Here is a 17,566-nt window from a genome sequence, read left to right as displayed (position 1 = left end):
ACGTCGGGAGCTTCACTTTTACGCGATCAGGTGAGCTTATTGTTAATGGTAACATACAACCAATGAAATAAAAGGCACAGTTGTATCATTAGTTTGTGTAAAATCCTAAACACAATAAGTCATGGACTTGCAATTGTCAGAGACTGCATGCCGTCCATGTAGTCTATCAATTCCTAACAAAAACCATACGACGTATATCATTGACAAGCGCTCAGACATACAATAACAAAACCCGTCAAACCTTACCCTTTCCACGCTGGAGGTGGATTCACTGCTGCTTATGTATGGTTCCATCCCATTCCCGAACCATTCCAGCTGGAATGCCGAGTTTCAGATAACTTTCTGATTGTCAACTTAACATCTTCTCACAAAATTTTGGAGTCCTGCATTTACCTCTATTTCATTTGCATTACTTCATTCCGCATTCATTTTTGGCACCGCGCATAATCTATCGCCTTGATGGTGCGTCTTGGGACATCGTGGGAAGCAAGGCAATGCAAATCACTGTTTTTTTGTCTGTTTTTTTTTACAGACATGTGCCCGGCAGATTACTTCTTACTAATGTTAGCCGATGTCTGACCTGCACAGGTTCTGTCATCCTTAAATATGTCATAGTTGACCATTAAGCAGATTTGTTGAATGCTTCCGTTTTCCAAAGAGGATCCAGAATATACGCGAGGAGGATTGTGCGAACACGAGTCGGCATTGGTGTTGGTGCCGTAAGTAGCAAATGGTTGCTTCTTCGATAGGGCTACCGTAAGTAGCAAATGGTTGCTTCTTCGATAGGGCTATCATATCTAGCTGCTAGATCTCCCAGCTGTGTGCTTGCCTCTAAACACAAACACACACACACACACACACACACACACACACACACAACCCCACACACACACACACACACACACACACACACACACACACACACACACACACAACACACACACACACACACACACACACAACACACACACACACACACACACACACCACACACACACACAACACATACATACATACACACACATACATGCATACATAATGCATACATACATGCATACGTGCATACATACATACATGCATATACACACACGCATATGTATATATATATATATATATATATATATATATATATATATATATATATATACCTATCTATCTATCTATCTATCTATCTATCTATTATATATCTATCTATCTATCTATCATCTATCTATCTATCTATTATATATATATATATATATATATATATATATATAGATATACACTACATCGGTGGATCATGGGTTACGAAGGCGGATTGAAGGACAATTTCAGGAAGCCATCTTCAATTTTCATCCGGGGATTTTTAACAGGCTCCTTCCTCTTCAGTTTGCTGGTTATGTATAAGTGAATCTTCCACTTTAAGCATATCACAAATAATTGAAGCACAAGAGGGAAATTGCCAACTTTGAATATATTACCCAGCAACAATTTCATGGTCCAAAAATGATGCAAAAAATCGGGGAAATGTCGTTTGAATTGTGACATCATGCCGCAAGATATCAGTCTACCTGCCAACCATTGATTTAAGTGCCATGGCATACGCTTCCCCCTTCCTCCGTCGTGCCCGATTCGTCTCACTTTCGGTGACCCGAATAATGAATGAAGAAAGTGTGCATAGCATAATATTTTAGCTACATAACATTTGCCTCGCGTGTGGGTGTATAGTTTCTAAAATTGACAAGCTGAAATGTATAACAATGCCGTTCATTTCGGATGAAATAGGCCTCACACGGGGCAGCGCGCGCACTTGCACGGATCCCAGCGGCCCCATCCCTGTTCGGCAGCGCCGTGGACAGCGGCGGCTCGGCACGACATGGACGTGGAGGAGGTGCTGGAGCGAGTGAACGGCTGGGGCCGCTACCAGAAGGTGGTGTACTTCTTCGCCTGCTTGCCGTCCATCCTTGCGGCGGCCATCACAGTCGGCTACTCGTGGACGGCCTTCCCCATGGAGCACAGGTACCAGCCGTGCGCCACCGGGTGACCAGAGTTGGGGATGGCAGTCTGGCGGATGCTGGTCAGCTCGTGGTGAGGAGCGGGTGGGGGAGGCGCGTCGTTATGGACGTTCGAGGAGCAATTCAAACGTGCAGTCGTAACAACGTGATCAGCTTTTTTATAATCACTTTTAGGTGGGAGCATTTCCGGCAATGTGACGAGTCTCAAAAATGGATTTTCCCAGCGTCTTCCAACATTCAGATTCCTGTTCAGGTTTGCTCCATTTGTGGCGCTTGGTTGAAAAAACTACAAAAAAATGCAGGGAACTGGCCGCGTTATGAGATGGGGCTAGGTAGGGGCTAGAACTGGGCTAGGACGGCAGTGTGTAGAGGAAGCGGAATGGTGAGCGAAGTATCTGGTCAGTGGGGCTCAGTATTTTCCATTGCACTTAAAGGGATGCTCAAAATTCGAAAATATCCAATTCAGCATCAGATATGATAAAGCATGCTCACTTAAGTGAACAAACCCAGCTGCTCATATAATTAGCATACTTTTTAAGCAGGAAAGGTCACTCTAGAGGGCACAGTCTTCTTCTGAGTAACTACGCTTCTCAGTCCGTCATGGTTTGATTACGTCATCGCGCCTTGCACAACAACGATTAATAGCCAATCAACGACCTTTTATCTGGAAATCGTGCTTACGAACGTCAAATATGTAAGCTTCGACATATATTTTTTGGCCTTGATTGCCGCATGGCTTATTGAATGGCAGGATTTGAATATGAATGCCAAGGTGACTTTGAACTTTCTCTCCTCGACAAACCTTTCTCCATTTTCACGGGCGCGGGTTTCAGAAACTGGATGGGCTTAGGTCTTAAGAAGAGTAGGGTTTTGAACAGCACCGAAAGGTCTTCAAGATGCTTATTTCAGCTCAAAACCTCATTTAAATGTGGAACACTCCTTTTAACATTTTAAAAAAGCCCTGAGCACACTGGATGATGCAAGTGTGTTACGAAACATAAAATAATCTTAACGCATGCCACAATACCTTTGGAGCTTGGGACCACGTAGATACAAACTCATAATACGAAACAAGACTCGGAGTCTGCTATATCAAGCCATTTGTTCCAACACTTGTGAGTCCCAGCACTGCTTGCAGGGAGTCAACGGTAATATCTGTCAGCCATTACGACCAAGCCAGGTCATCGGGCTCCAAGGCCGAGATCGGCCTCTTACGAGCCGATGCAGCGACCCTGGGCTGGCTGCCGCAGATGTCTGGTGGAGGGCTGTGAGGACGGCCGCAACGCCACCTACAGCGCCGACTTCCTGACGTTCAGCACGCCGCCGGACGAGGAGCACCAGTGGAGCCGCTGCGATGTGTACAAACGCGATAATGTGACAGCCGGTTGTCACCCGGAGGGCTTCGGTCGGCAGAGCGTCGGCTGCAGTCAGTGGGTGTACGACACGTCCGTCATGGAGAGCACCATCGTCTCAGAGGCGAGTAGGCGCCGAGCGATAGGGGCACGGGAGGCGCTGTTTATATCGCTCCCTCATTGAAGGCCCTTGGACAAAGTATTTTCCGATTTCATGCAGGGACAATTGTTGACCAAGCTGTGCTGGGAACGCGATTTGTTGTAAGCTGGTTTAGGGAAGGACAGTTTCTGATGTTGGTGAGCAGGAAGTACAATGAAATAATTTGGCGGAAATAGCCAACTCAAATAGAACATCTCAGCTATTGGGAAAAGAATCTTAGAACACTGATCTTACCGGCCAAATGGGACACTTGATCTACCTGTCCACAAATGCCGTTAGATTTCTAAATAAATCAACGCACTCTCGTCAAGTAAAGCAAACACAATCGTTTCCTGTCTGTCTATGGCCATGACACACCAATGCGTTTTAGTATCCAAAACGTGTTTAGGTGTATTTATATGTTTTGCTTTGCTTTTTGTTGGAAAAACACCGCATAAAGGGCGAACGTAACTATAGCAAAATGTCATTGTTCAGCACTGCCGGCAACAAGCGCTACCCTGCAGCAATGCTACCGCATTTTCAGTTCAAGCTCAAAATTATTTCGATATCATCGCACACATATTTGAAATGTGACACACCAAATGCAGAAGCCTTCAGTCGCTTTCTGCAAGGCTGAACCAATGGCAGCGGCTAGCCAAAACGTGAAGACGGCCATGTTTAGCTGGAGGAAAGTTTCTGAAAATGCGCTCGAGTATTTACTGGTTTAACGTTTCATTTCATTAATTTTACCAGGTATCCCTCCCACAAAATGCAGCACCTCATGCCCGGCATACGTGGTGTAAATGTTATGCTATCTTTGCTCGTTGTACATTGAACCACAACAAGGTGCTTATGTATGCAAGTGGTTAAAGACCACGCCGGCTGCGGGTCAGAGGGTGATGAACCATGAACTTCGACCCAACTCGAGAAGTTGAAAGATCTCGAGTGCAAAGGGTGCGAGAGCTTGAGAGGAGTTGGGACAGCACCCTTAAAATGCTTAGCACAGGGGCGGCGACGCAGGCTTTGAGTCTCAGGGCGGGTATAATTTTCCAGCCAGGCTCTTGGACAAATGGGATCTCATCACAGTGGAGCCTCCTGGGCAATGTCATGTTGGCAACGCAAACAATTCAGAATGGAGACCTGCTGATTATTTGAGGGAGATTTCCTATCCAGAAAATGACGTGCCCTGCCCAAAATAGGGCATCATGTCCCAGAAAAAGCCTTCTTAGGCGTGGAAAGGCTTCTTATTTAGCACAATATCTATTTGGCTCATTCATATCTTGCAGTTCATGAAGAGGACCTCCAAGGGACACAAGCGGGCTCATTATTCCGAAACAAGGGATTCCGATCTGAAGTAACGGTCTTTTGACACATGAAGGGATCTCCTGTTCAGAATAGTCTTTTCCTGATTTAAAAGGGTGTTCATTTTCTGGAACAGGGGGCTCCTTGTTCATTACTGAGGCCTTCAAAGCCAGCAAAGGGCCTACTTGACACAGATTAGGGCCCCTTAACCGAGAGCATAAGCTGCGTGCGATTCGTTGTCTCGCTATTGTTATCGCTGCATGTGTTTTGCCCTTCAACTGACAGTGCTGGGAACGCATACATACTGTTCATTTGATTGAACACATACACTTGTCACTGTGAGCAAAGCATGGTTAACTCCTTTCTGGGCCTCCTTGTACTTTTAAAAGCCACTGCATGTGTCAGTCACTTGTTCCGGATCGTAATCCGGGTGTCATCCTGTGAAAACTTGTCAATCGTTTGCAGACTGACCTCACTTATCGAAGGGTAAGCATAGCAATGACGTCATGTGCCTACAAAGTACTTTTTAGTCCAAATGAACAGTAGTGATGACAAACAGATAAAATACAAATTTCCTTCATTTATTTGGCCCAGTATTCTCATTTTCTGAAATGGATTAAGGAGACTCGAAGTAGAATTGAGGAGGGGAGGGGCTCAAGTCAGAATTGGAAGTGGGGCTCAGGCTCCTGTCGAAAGTATATAAAAGAATGCTCTGACATGTGGAATGTAAGTGGACACGCACGTAGTTCTTTCGACACCTTGGATCTACGATGAAATATGTCATCACGTTCATCTAATCTCTTGACAGAAAGGTTATAAATAGTCGCCAAATTCATTTACATTTCTTCTAAAGGTGAATTGTTATGCCACAACAGCTTGTGTCAAGCATGCGTGTTGTGCAATGCTGTTTAAGTAAAGCGCAATGTTGCAGAAATTGGATGACGTCATGTCAAATGTTATCCCAGTATTACAGCAATAAGCAGGTTGACTTCAAAATAAATGCGTCAATTACAAAACAAATGCGCTACTTTTGAAGACATGAGGGAGGGGGCGAACTTGTAGCGTGTATTTGTAGCCATGCTTGTTATTAAGCGATAAGAAAAAGCACTGTCGCCTGTATGCCGGCATCAGCCAGCAGCATGTTATCAGTGTGGCCACCATAGGGGAGATTGCGAAGCTCATAATGTAAAGTCATCTGTTACCGCACCGACAGGGCATATGCAATGTTCGTTGTAGCACCGCATGACAAGGTGTTCTCTCGCGCAGTTTGACCTCGTATGCGACAGTGAGCCGCTGCGGCCGCTCGGCGCCAGCCTATTTTTCGTTGGTGTGGCTGTCGGGTCCATACTGACAGGAGTCATCGCTGACAGGTCAGCACAACCTACACGGCCGGTGGGGTGAGGCAGGGCTGAATGGAGCCCGATTGGGGCCTTTTTGCTTCAGTGGCGTAGACATTGTCGGCTCTCGGCAATGGCAATGCAGTTTGCGTTACATCTCTTTCGTTTGCAGAAAAACGTGATTGATTTGCTCAAACGTTTCGCAGTTTCAGATAGCTTTAAAGTGCGGGCTTATTTCGGTCGCCTTCTTTGACCTCTCTGCTTTTCGTCCGTCTATAACGTCAACTCAGGACTGAAACTTGTCTGTCCCGGTGGCTCAATTGGTTAGTGCCGGCATTCCCATCCACACACCGTGGAAGGGTGGGTTTGAGTCGCTTTAGGCGTCTGCTTTTTGCTCTTGACGGAAATGGCCTGTGGCTGGTGGTAGTGGCCGCGATAAAAATCAGAGGACATCGGAGGGCGAAACGGACCGTGTCAAACATTGTTGCACGTTAAGCTTTCGCCACCAGGTTATGCCACCGACCTGGAATTGCGCGATCGAATGTTAAATATCTGGGTGCGCACAAGCACTGCTCAAAGTGAGCTCCGATCGCAGAAATCCGTCCATTTAAAAGACTGGGATAACATCTTTAAAAAAACAACAAAGTGCAACAACTGCATCACGTGCTACAATATGCATGTCACGTCACACACTAGCATTCCGCGTGACCCAGGCGGTCACGCGGAATGCGGTTGGAATTGCGGTCACGGTTGTGTCAGGCGCCATCCCTTACAGGTGGGGCCGGGTGGTGACGCTGATGGCCGGCGTCGTCCTCACCACCATCGTGGGCACGGCCGCGGCCTTGGCGCCCAGCTACGGCGTCTACACCGGCCTGCGTTTCGCCGCAGCCGTCTTCTCCTACGGCTTCTTCAGCGTGCCGTTCGTGCTGTGTGGGTGCCGCGCGGGCCCGGGGCCTGGCTGGACCGTCGAGTGCGCTGCCGGCAAGGACAGCAGGGGGGGGGGTCATATGTGCCGCCGCGCGGGCCGATCCCCCCCCCCCCGCCCTCCTCCCGGCGCCTGGCTGAAGCATCGAGTCTGCTGCGGGCTAGGACGCCTTATGTTTACTGTCTGGAAAGTTCCTCGCTAGAGGGTCTGTTGCAATGGATCCAAGCAAACTGATCGATCCGCACATTCGGGGGACAGGGAGCGGAGCTCGTTAACATCGCGGGAACCCGCACAGGTTGGATAGATTTGTGCATTTACGTCTAAATAGGAAGTAGGCCATTTGATTATGTATACGTCTGTCCTAGTTAAAACGCGCCCGGCTGGCCAGTTGAATACCCTTTGCTCGGGTGGGGGTCAATTTGACCCTTCCCTCCCGAGATATCACGAAGTAGAAGAGCTAGAGAACCAAATTTATAGGGTGTGTTAACTTGTTCGTGAAATCACTTGGGTCCAAGTTTGAGGTTCCTAGGTTGTGACCTTTGTGTCAAATGACGTCAAACAAAGTCATATTCAAGATTGGTCTCCAAAGGGCTCCTGGAACCTTGATAGCTGTTCTAAGCACAAAGTGTCACGCCCAACTAAGGTCGGTGACCTCGTCTGACCTTTAAAAGGTCATGATGACCAAAATCATGCAAGATCGCTTTAAGCTTTGCATTTGGATAAAGGACAAAGATGATGCCAGACAGTATGCTTTTAAAACAAAATGTTGACCCGTGTCATTTTAGATTAGTGACCTATTCTGATCTTTAAGAAGTCCATGAAAGGTGAATAATGCGGTTCCTGTTGTCAATGAATTCGAAGAAACATCAGAAACTACCCCATACAGGAAGCCCAAGAGCAATAAATCAGGTTGATTTGGACTTAGGTCTGACCTTTTTACCTGACCTTAGGTCAACGTAATTTGTTCATTCAAGTGTTTGTTGCCTAAGGAAGTATCGCGGGGGTGCATGACTTCGTCCAGCCATTCGCTGTCGGATCATATTGAACGAATCCCTAAAAATCACCTTCACTGAAACCATGGCCTGACCTTAGGTCAGCCACAGGCCAGCGACCTCACAAGGTGCGTCTAATTTTTTGACTTGCCAACGATTCCCCTTTACATTAAACCCCTTTCCCCCATTCTCCTATGCACAAATTTGGGCACTAAGTCCACAGCCGTAGGCAAAATATTGGCAAAACTCGGAAACCAATCACGGAAAAACACCCTTTGGCGTAATTTGTACCCCCACCCGAGTGCATCTGAAACCTCTCATTGTACAGACTTATCTGCAATTTGAATCGCTTTGTAATCTAGTCAAGTAGCTGCAGCACCATCGAAGTGAAAGCTAACGTATTGCCACGCATACCTGATATGGAGTAAAAATATACTTGAGCGGCTTGTATATGGTCTGGTCATCTGGCAGACCAATCAATGTCTCCAGGGTCCCTTTTCTATCACCATTAAGCACTAGGGTTTGATGAATTTTACTCCAGAAATACCGGAGATCTGTCATGCAGAATTAAATAAATTTTACGGGATTATACATGTTGTTTGTATGACTGAAATTTTCGGCGACGCTTGGACGTCGGCGCGAGTTGAGCGGCCCCGTCTTCGGCATGCAACCATGACGGTTAAGTTGTTGTTTGCTGGCGCTGTTTCTTGTTAAACGTTAAATACCAGCTGGCTGGTACCATGCTCGCCAGTGTGACCGTTTCACAGCCGTTGCGTTTCCCACAGGTATGGAGCTGACTTCCATCGATGCCCGCGCGTCTGTGGCTCATCATTAATGCCTTCTTCGCCGTCGGAGAGGCGCTGACTGGAGTGTTCCCCCATCTTCGTCAAGGATTGGAAATCGCTGCAGCTGATCTACTCGGTGCCAATTGTTCTCTTCTGCCCCCTATTGGTTGTAAGATATTGCTATCACTTACTCATGTTTCTACCAGCGCTAGAGAGATGGAAAAAGTCGGGCTGTAGGCATTTCTTTTCAACGGAATTTACACGTACACAGATGGGAACATGTTCTAGACGTCATTCGTCGCAACGTATGCGCAAATCTTTGCCGGACAATGGGCATGTTCATGAGTAAACGTACCCGAATTCTCGGCCTGGATGAATCAGTCCGTATCTTGCCCTTCGCAGGCAGCCAATCTTAAGATTCTGACTGGTAAAATGGCCGCTGATATGGACAACGGTCGTCCACGATTAAAAGAGATGTTGAATAGTGCACCATTTTCGCCTCACTAAGTCACTTATACTACTTACTATATTCTTAGGACTTCATCCGGATATTCATCTATTTATTTTGCCATTTCATGGGGTATGTGGCCTCAGAATTGATATGAAATAGGGCACGCTGGTTCCTACCATCAATCTTTCGGAAAGAGTTCCCGTGACTGCTTTTGTTTTTGCCCGTTCTCTGTGCGGGTTGCCTGGGGATCGGGCTGAAACACATCTCACCCCGGTCTGACGAGGATGGCGCCGGAGAGCTGTCCGGGGCGAGTCGAAGGGATCGAGCGCTTAAAGGTGAATTGATAGTAGTTATCGATACCAAGATAAAAAATTGATTGCTCCAATGATCCGGCTTTTGTTCGCCCTTAAAGAGTGCAGAACAGCAGAGATATAACACTGTCATGTTCTTTTTTTTCGGGTCACTTGCGGCATAACGCTTAAGGCACTAGTCCAATGCCTAACGCCACTTAAATGGCGTTAGTAAGCACTAGATTTCACTGGATCCGCGGTCAAACCAAAATGCCACAGTACGCAGTACGTCGTCGTAGAAATGTTGCAGCACAGAGACTGGCCACTGGAAAAGGTGGCCCGATATCCGATCAGGAGCAAATGCCGCCACTTTCCACGCATACGACTGAAGATAGCTCGCTCAGCCTCTCAGTCTCAGTCACGCTCAGGCTCTCAAACGAGGTCTTGAAACGCAGTCCTTGTGTGATTCAAACTGAAAATCATAAGGTGATCAACACAATGACCTTCACAAGTCGATTACGTTGATTGCTCTTTGATGATTTTGTATTCCTTTAGCTCTGGTGATTTGTCGGTTCGGTTTTTGAACTGTTTGCCTTTAAGTGAGACATTTCCAAAATCAGGGGTGCAATTGAGCAACGTCCCATTCTTTGAATGCAATACCCGTGCCAGAATACCCCTCATAGAGTAGGAGTTTTAGTGTGCCTTTCAGACCTCTGGGCTCATTGGACTCATAGTCGAGACACCAGTACTCAGACCCGGGCTCAAATTAGTGCACTTCTAAACTAGCTGCGACTCAGGTACGAACTGCACGTATTCACCACGGCTCAAACTAAACTAATGCGATTCAAAAGCATGCGACAGACTCGGACTCAGCCTCAAGATACCAGTACTCGGGCTCAGCTTTCAACAAAGACATCGATTATGTCTCAGCTGACTGGTTGAAACTGGACGTTTTCAGCTTTCTTCCTGAGTCACCACGGTGGCTGATGGCAGTCGACCGGAAGGACAAGGCCGAGAAGGTGCTAAGAAACGTGGCCAAGTGGAATGGAAAACCCTTTTCCTGAAGAGCTGGTCATGAAGGTAATTATATGCTTTGGAAGATCGGTGTTCATGCATGTACGTTTTTGCTCAGTGCACGGACAAGGTGCACGTTTTGAAGGCTTCCCGCGTCTGTTGCGTTGCAAGTGTCTACAGTGCGGCAGCTAGGATTTTTCTTAAGGGCAAAGAGATGGAGCTCAGTGAGCACCAGAGACGTACGCGCATAGTGAACACAGGGACACGTGCCTCTCCCTGGCCAATTCTAGGTATGGCATCAATATGAGCACGACTAAATGCTTACATCAAAACCATTTGGAGGAAGACACGTGCAAATAAGTAGATCAAGAACACTCGAGGTTGTATAACGTCATGCAATAAACTTCGCGTCTCTTCGGTATGCTGAACTTGGATTTCAGTGAAAGCTTTCTTTTAAGGCCTCTCCAACACAAAACCCCGTGTACACCCATGTTAAGCACTCGATATCAGTGGATTCAAGGGAGTCGTTTTCTATGCAGTGAAGACGTGAAAATGCGGACCTAAGCGCGGGGGGGGATAGCTCTTGCTGCGCCCGTGGCGGAGAAGAAAATACACAGCCGTAATGAGTGAACAGCAAAGCCGTAATGTTCCCAAAAGGACAGGACGATATCCTGAAAGGACACAGCCGTTCGTTGCCAAAAACTGCGGGATATTTTTTTTAGCTCAATACGTTATAGCGATGGTCGGGCCAGTAAAGCAAGACACCTCATGCACAGCTGGGTGGTGGTGTAGTTGCCTTATTTATGAGAGGGTTTCAGCCTCGCAGTTTTGAAAGGGGTGTGGTAGAATCGTGAAAATAAACACCCATTGTTTAGTTTCTTTTCGGCTCACGTTTAGTTTAGCAATGTTTTCCTGCGCAGCCTCACCATTTCATTTTACAAACTTCGCCCGTTGCGCAGATTATCTTTTATTGGAAGAGCATTTTTTTCTCACCTTTTCCAGCCCTCGGACTTTCTTTGTTCCCTCGCCCGGGTCACTTTGAAAGATGCTAGAGAAAGGTACTCTTCAATAAGAAAGGTACTCTTCAATAATAAAGCCAATCAATGAGTGTCAAGGTGTAACAAATCCATTATTCAACTGATAAACCTAGAGAGGAATTCAGCTCCTGGTTTTCGGCATTCTGAGTTTTAAAATTCTCAGTTGAGCCAACGACCTTTTATGTACCAGGATGTTGTGCTAAACAGCGATGGGACGTTAGCGGGTAAGCCATCATCCCCTTGAGATAATCCCTTTTTGAGCATCATCCTCTCTTCACATGAGATCACCTACTATTGAGCATGATCTCAGCTCAAAGCGTTGAGTAGCGTCAATATAATCGCTATCTAGCTCTACAATGTCCGTCAATCAGCGACTCTCGGTAAATCAAATGTCTAAATGAGTCTAAGAACTTTAACTCATTCTCATATACTTGATCAATCAAAGCTTTAAGCCCTTTTCTTACTTCTGATCTGTGCATCTATGCATAGTGGGAGGTGCGGTTTGCATAGCCTTTGTTACACCAGGCCATATAGAGACAGAAACTCTTCAAGTGGTGTGTTCCGTGATGTGCCAGATCAGGTCATGTATATCAAATTTTGTGTTTATAGACCTCGTTATCTCAGGAAGTAAGCATGACACGACGCTAAAACGAATAGCTCTAGGTACCGATCGTGATGCTGCATCATGCATTGGTCAGTGGTGCACACGGTCTGTATAATATTTCTGTTTGGCTTAGTCTACGTGACACATTTGCACAAATGGGGTCTTGAATGACCCGGCATAGGTAAATTTATACTGTTTGTAACTGTTTGCATTACCTTGGGCTTGAGATGCAGTGACAAAGCCTACCTTATCATGCGGCGGAACGCGAAATGCGGCAGGCATGGCTTCGACTAAAGGATTGTCTATAAAGGGCAAGTCTTTCTAGTTCTCATTTGACGTCTCCAACAAATGTTGAGAACTCAGGTACCGAGAGCTTTTTCAGTCGTATAGCCTTTTCACTTGTTGCTTTTAAAAAGGGTGTTTACAGTTTTCCAGATCCGTTTGGGGTTCTGGACTAAAATAGACCTTTTTGAAGACCATGCAATGCACTTCACAGCGTCTTTTAACGATTTAAGCCGCCTCTGGTTTCTGAAGCAGACGTCAGCAATACTTGGTGAAAACCATTTCGTGCAGACTACTTCAAGGGTCATCCAGGCATGCATGACGCCATAGTAACGTCACTCGAATAGTGCCACCCAATTGGGCCATGTGGTCCTCATGGTCACGAAGTCAATGAAGGTCATCGAGTTATCCGAGCTGGACGGCCATGGCGCCAGCACCATTTCTAGCAACTTTCAGTTTGCCCTCAACTAATGTACCTGCGTTTCATCGTAAGCATCAAACCTCAATCCGTTTTATGCGGCATGATACGGGAGGTTAGGCAGTGGAACGACCTAGGACGGAAATCAAACTTGAATGGAATAACTTGAAGGAAGCCTTCCACATTTGTATAGAAATTTGTAATGAAATAGCCACGTTAAAGATCATTTGGTGCAGTTCACAGCCCTGCCCTTATCAAGCCCTAATCCCCTCTAGATTCTGAGCTCACCGTCCGCAAATGTGTGCAGGCTATTTCGGGGAGACTATTTCAAAGCCGCCCAGGCAGTTCATGGCGCCATAATAACGTCATTGAAATCAATGCCATTCTATTGGCATTTGGCGGTCAAGGCCAAAGGAAACAGAATGGTTGAGTCGTTCATATCTGGCGTTCGTGAGTCGACTTCCAGATACAGCCGCTTCCAATTGGGTCTCATTCAATATTCCTGCTTGGGTATGATAGCATAATCAAACGATGACGTGTTGAGGAGCGTATTTACTAAACCGAGAAATTATGTTGTCTCGGCAGCCTTTTCCAATCTTAAGCATGCCCAATAGTTATATGTGAGCTTACTGCATTGCATTTCATGCTAACTTCAATGCCTTCAAAGTAGGGCATTCCCCTTAACACGCTCTTGGGTGGCGGTCAATCCACCCTCTCCAAAGGCTTTCCAGAATGGGTTCCGAACGGCGCGGCGCAGCCACCCCAAATTTTGCCTAGCTGTAGACAATTAAACAGCGGATCGTTTGTAACCAACAACTAAGATGTACCTTGTAAGGTCGTTGACCTAAGACAGGTCAAAGTCAGACCACTGGTTTTTGGCGAAGTATTTTCTAGGGAATCGTTCAATCTAATGCGACAACGGAGTGTTAGACGAAAGCCATACATCCCTGCAGATGTTTCTTAGGCAACACAAATATTGAATGAGCAAATAGCGTTGAGCTAATGTCAGGTATAAAGGTCAGGCCACGGTCAAAACTAGCCTGTTTTAATTACTCTAGGGCTTGCTGTAGCAGGTTCTGGTGCCCATTTAAACTTTATTGATAGCAGGAAGTGCATTTTACATCTTCCATGGGGTCTTAGAGGTTAAAATAGGTAATTGACTTGAAATGACCCAGGTTAGCATTTTTTAGGAAACATACTGCCCAGCGTAACCCGTGTCGATCATTAAAATGCAAACTCAAGTGTAGTCTTGATGATTTGGTCACTTTGATATTTCAAAGGTCCAAACAAGGTCACTGACATTGACTGAGCATGTGACCTTTTGCTTAGAAAACAAGTCAGCTAGTTCTTGGGGGACTTTGGAGACCAACCTGGAATTTGACATTGTCTGACCTTATTTGACAGGAGGGTCAAGACCTAAGGATCTTAAACTTGTACTTGAGTGAGTTCACGTACAGGTCAACAACCCCGTACATTTGGGTCTCTAGCTCTCTTAGTTCCAAGATCTCAAGGGGGGGGGGGGGGGGGGGGCTCAAGTTGACTCCGTACCGGAGCGAAATGAGCATCTAGCCGGCCACCCGGGAGCGTGTTAAGAAAAATATCATAGATGGTATGGGAGTGCAAGTTGGCAATATAGAATCACTGGTGGACAAAATATGCGAGGGCACCACAAGGAAAGGCAAACCACGAGCACATAACGATATTCAGTTCTACAAACAGACTCAGTAACAGCACCGTCCACCTCTCGGCAAGTTGAAGTACTACAAGTGAGTCAGCCCGTCTGCAATTCTGACACGACTATTCTGGCAGCAAATGACGCCATGAAGCGTTCCTTGACATCAGCAGCGGCGATGATGCATTGATCACAAGCGTTTACTAAATAGCAAATTTGTGTGTCTAAAGCAGTCTTTCAACACTCTAAGGTAAGTCAGTGGTTAGAAGTGAGCTTATTTCTTTCTATCTGACGCTTGCCTGAATACTTCGAGTGCGGTACATCCCTCCAACTTTTTTTCAAGACTTCCATTTGTTAAAACATTAAGGAAAACCTCAGAGGGCTTTGGGTCTCGCTAATTCGATGAGGACTGAAGCAGCGCGGCACTCAACGTGGGTCGTAGCATAGCCCACGTGACCGAACGTCTACTTAACTCCAGGGTAGAAAATATTCATACGTGCGATACTTTCTGATGGTGAATAAAGGGTAAGTACGTTAATTCTCCACGCCATTATTATATATATATATATATAATATATATATCTATATATTATATAATATATATATATATATATAAATGTATTGCGGACGCCGAGCTGGCTCATTATCTCCCCCCTATGGCCTTACATTCGTGATGATTGTTTCATCCTGCCCAATTCTGATCAATGGCAGAGTTTCCGGCTTCAGCATTCCAGTCTGCTACTGTACCAAGCAGGCGATCACTGTTCTCCTGACCCCGCAATAGTTTGATTACCAAGTACGCCCAATGGTACATCACAAAGTCGCGTGGCAAGGATTTGGATTCCAAGTAACATTTTTTATGCTGCTATAAAAATTGTGGGTGAATGTGGAAATTGAGTTATGCTGTCTGCATAGAGAAGCCAGTCGTAACACCTTATTCTCCGAGAAAAACCAGGAGATGAGATAAAGTCAGGTTTATATTTTGGCAACATGCATTTATCGAAATATAAGCAAAGTTTCTTTCTTTTCTTCTTCTGTTGTTTCGATTAAGGTATGTTGCCGGAAATATCAACCCATGTCTATCTCCATTCTCCTGGTTTTTTCTCCGACAAAACGCTATTACTATTCTGTCTTTTCTAGCTGAATACCGTTCCTCACAAATGCACTGCAAGCTTACGTTAATTTCGCCTGTTTCAGTTTTCTTGTGTTAATCAGCTGTCCTTTTGCACATATTCTCTGTAGGTGTGTAGATGCCGTTGAACACGCGCTTGGGTAGGGGATAAAATTTGACCCCCCAGAGGTTTTCCGGAATGGTTTTTTTGAGCGTAAGCAGCGCCAAACTTTTCGTAGCTGTGGGTACGTGATTAGCGGATCGTTTGGTATCCAAACTTAGGATGTACCTTGTAAGCATGGTGGCATACGACAGATCAAAGTCAGGTCATAGATTGAGCAAAGTTTATTTCTAGGGAATCGTATATCTGATCTTTATCTGATGCAACAAAGGAATTTTGACGAGCCATACCTCTCTGAGATGCTTTTTTAGGCAACACCACAATTGAATCTGTAATTCCATTGGCCTAGGCTCGGGTATGAAAGTCAGACCAAGGTCAAAGCCAGTATGTTTTTTATTATTGGGCTTGCTGCATGAGGCGGTTTCTTGTGCTTATCCTGAATTCATTGACAACAGTAAACTGCACTACACATCTTCCATGGACTTGTAGAAGGTCAGAAAACACCACTGACCTGAAATGAACCTGGTCGACATTTTTAAAAAAAAAAAATAATCACGCTAATGCTTAGCGTAACATTCATCACTTACTCAAATGCAAAACTCAAAGCAATCTTGTATGATTTTTGTCACCATGACCTTCGAAATGTCAAACAAGATCACTGGCCTTAAATGAACATGTGATTTCTTGTTGAGAACAGATATCTAGATTTTGGAGGCACTTTGTAGACCAACCTGGAGTTTGAATTTGTTTGACCTAATTTAACCCGAAGATCATGATCTAGAAACTCCAAACTTTGGCCCAAGTGAGTTCACGTACAGACCAACACATTCTGTGAACTTGGTGTCTCTAGATCTCCTGGTTCTTGAGATCTTAGCGGCGTTAAACTGGCCACTTCCCGAGGGGAGCGTATCCAACCGGCCATCCGGGGCGCGTGTTAGGCCAACATGGTAACAGTCACCTACAACTTCTACAGGAGAGGAGCAGTGGGTCACTCCAAGAGCCCCAAGCCATCAATGAAAGCTTCATTAGCGTGTGGATTAAGTCACCTGTCCTCCTAAAGCGAGCGTTCATCCTGGCTTTCAGTGGTAAGCAATCACACATGAGAGAACCACTCTTATCGCCTGTTCAGATCACCGCACTCTCTGTGACTGTCCGGGATATTTTGTGTGACGTCATAATGAAAACGCGATTCCTGAGTGAATGGCAAAGTGTTTCCACCTGTCCTGGATGCCATCAGCACCACGTCACAGAGTTACGCGTCTGTATGATCGCGTCGACGAAGGGCTACGTAATCTGTGTCTGCGGACACGCTGCTCTCGACGTCACGTGCGGACCCCGGTCCAATGCCGTTCGCACCTGACGCCTCGAAGCTGTCGCCAGGCTGGTGGTGGCGATGGTCTACTACGGCATCGGCATGGTGTCGACTGACCTGGGAGGTGACGTTTACACCAACTTCATCCTCACGATGCTAATCGAAATACCGTCGTACGTGTTCTGCGCCACTCACCATTAATCCGTAAGTCCCATGTCGCAGTTTTAGGGCAACTCGTCCTAGGGCAACGTCGTAAACTTCACGCCAGAGATGGCAGCTGAGAAACGTTACGAAAGAACCGTGCCTCCATCAAAGCAAAGAAGTGTCGACCATGCACGCATAGTACTAGGTGCCTATTTGTGAGCTGTTTTCACATGCTGGCAAGTGCGCCAATCAGTTAATTTTCCCGTGCGGTTGGGGAAGGTTCC

At 46.0% G+C, this 17,566-nt stretch overlaps 1 protein-coding gene across 1 annotated transcript; it reads left to right on the top strand.

Moving 5' to 3' along the window:
• Positions 1-1,958: 1,958 nt before the first annotated feature.
• LOC119098999 (solute carrier family 22 member 11-like) lies at positions 1,959-17,339 on the top strand. Its single transcript, XM_037222047.1, has 6 exons — positions 1,959-1,998; positions 3,245-3,470; positions 6,054-6,157; positions 6,900-7,054; positions 8,827-8,857; positions 17,207-17,339. Exons 1-6 carry the CDS (start codon positions 1,988-1,990, stop codon positions 17,337-17,339), a joined length of 660 nt encoding a protein of 219 aa, XP_037077942.1. The 5' UTR covers positions 1,959-1,987.
• The last annotated feature ends 227 nt before the right edge of the window (positions 17,340-17,566 follow it).

The sequence above is a fragment of the Pollicipes pollicipes genome, unplaced genomic scaffold (genome assembly GCF_011947565.3).
Source record: "Pollicipes pollicipes isolate AB1234 unplaced genomic scaffold, Ppol_2.1 Scaffold_4740;HRSCAF=5597_pilon_pilon_pilon, whole genome shotgun sequence".
In the NCBI taxonomy this organism is placed as follows: Eukaryota; Metazoa; Arthropoda; class Thecostraca; order Pollicipedomorpha; family Pollicipedidae; genus Pollicipes; species Pollicipes pollicipes.
Note: the sequence above shows the minus strand (reverse complement) of the source record. Positions and strands in the feature narration are given on the sequence as shown.

Bases quoted from the DNA above. Each gene is read 5' to 3' on its own strand.
- LOC119098999 (XM_037222047.1), top strand. The intron at 6,158-6,899 runs GTCAGCACAACC...CATCCCTTACAG, and splicing joins ACAGGAGTCATCGCTGACAG to GTGGGGCCGGGTGGTGACGC. The intron at 8,858-17,206 runs GTCTGTGGCTCA...AGCTGTCGCCAG, and splicing joins ACTTCCATCGATGCCCGCGC to GCTGGTGGTGGCGATGGTCT.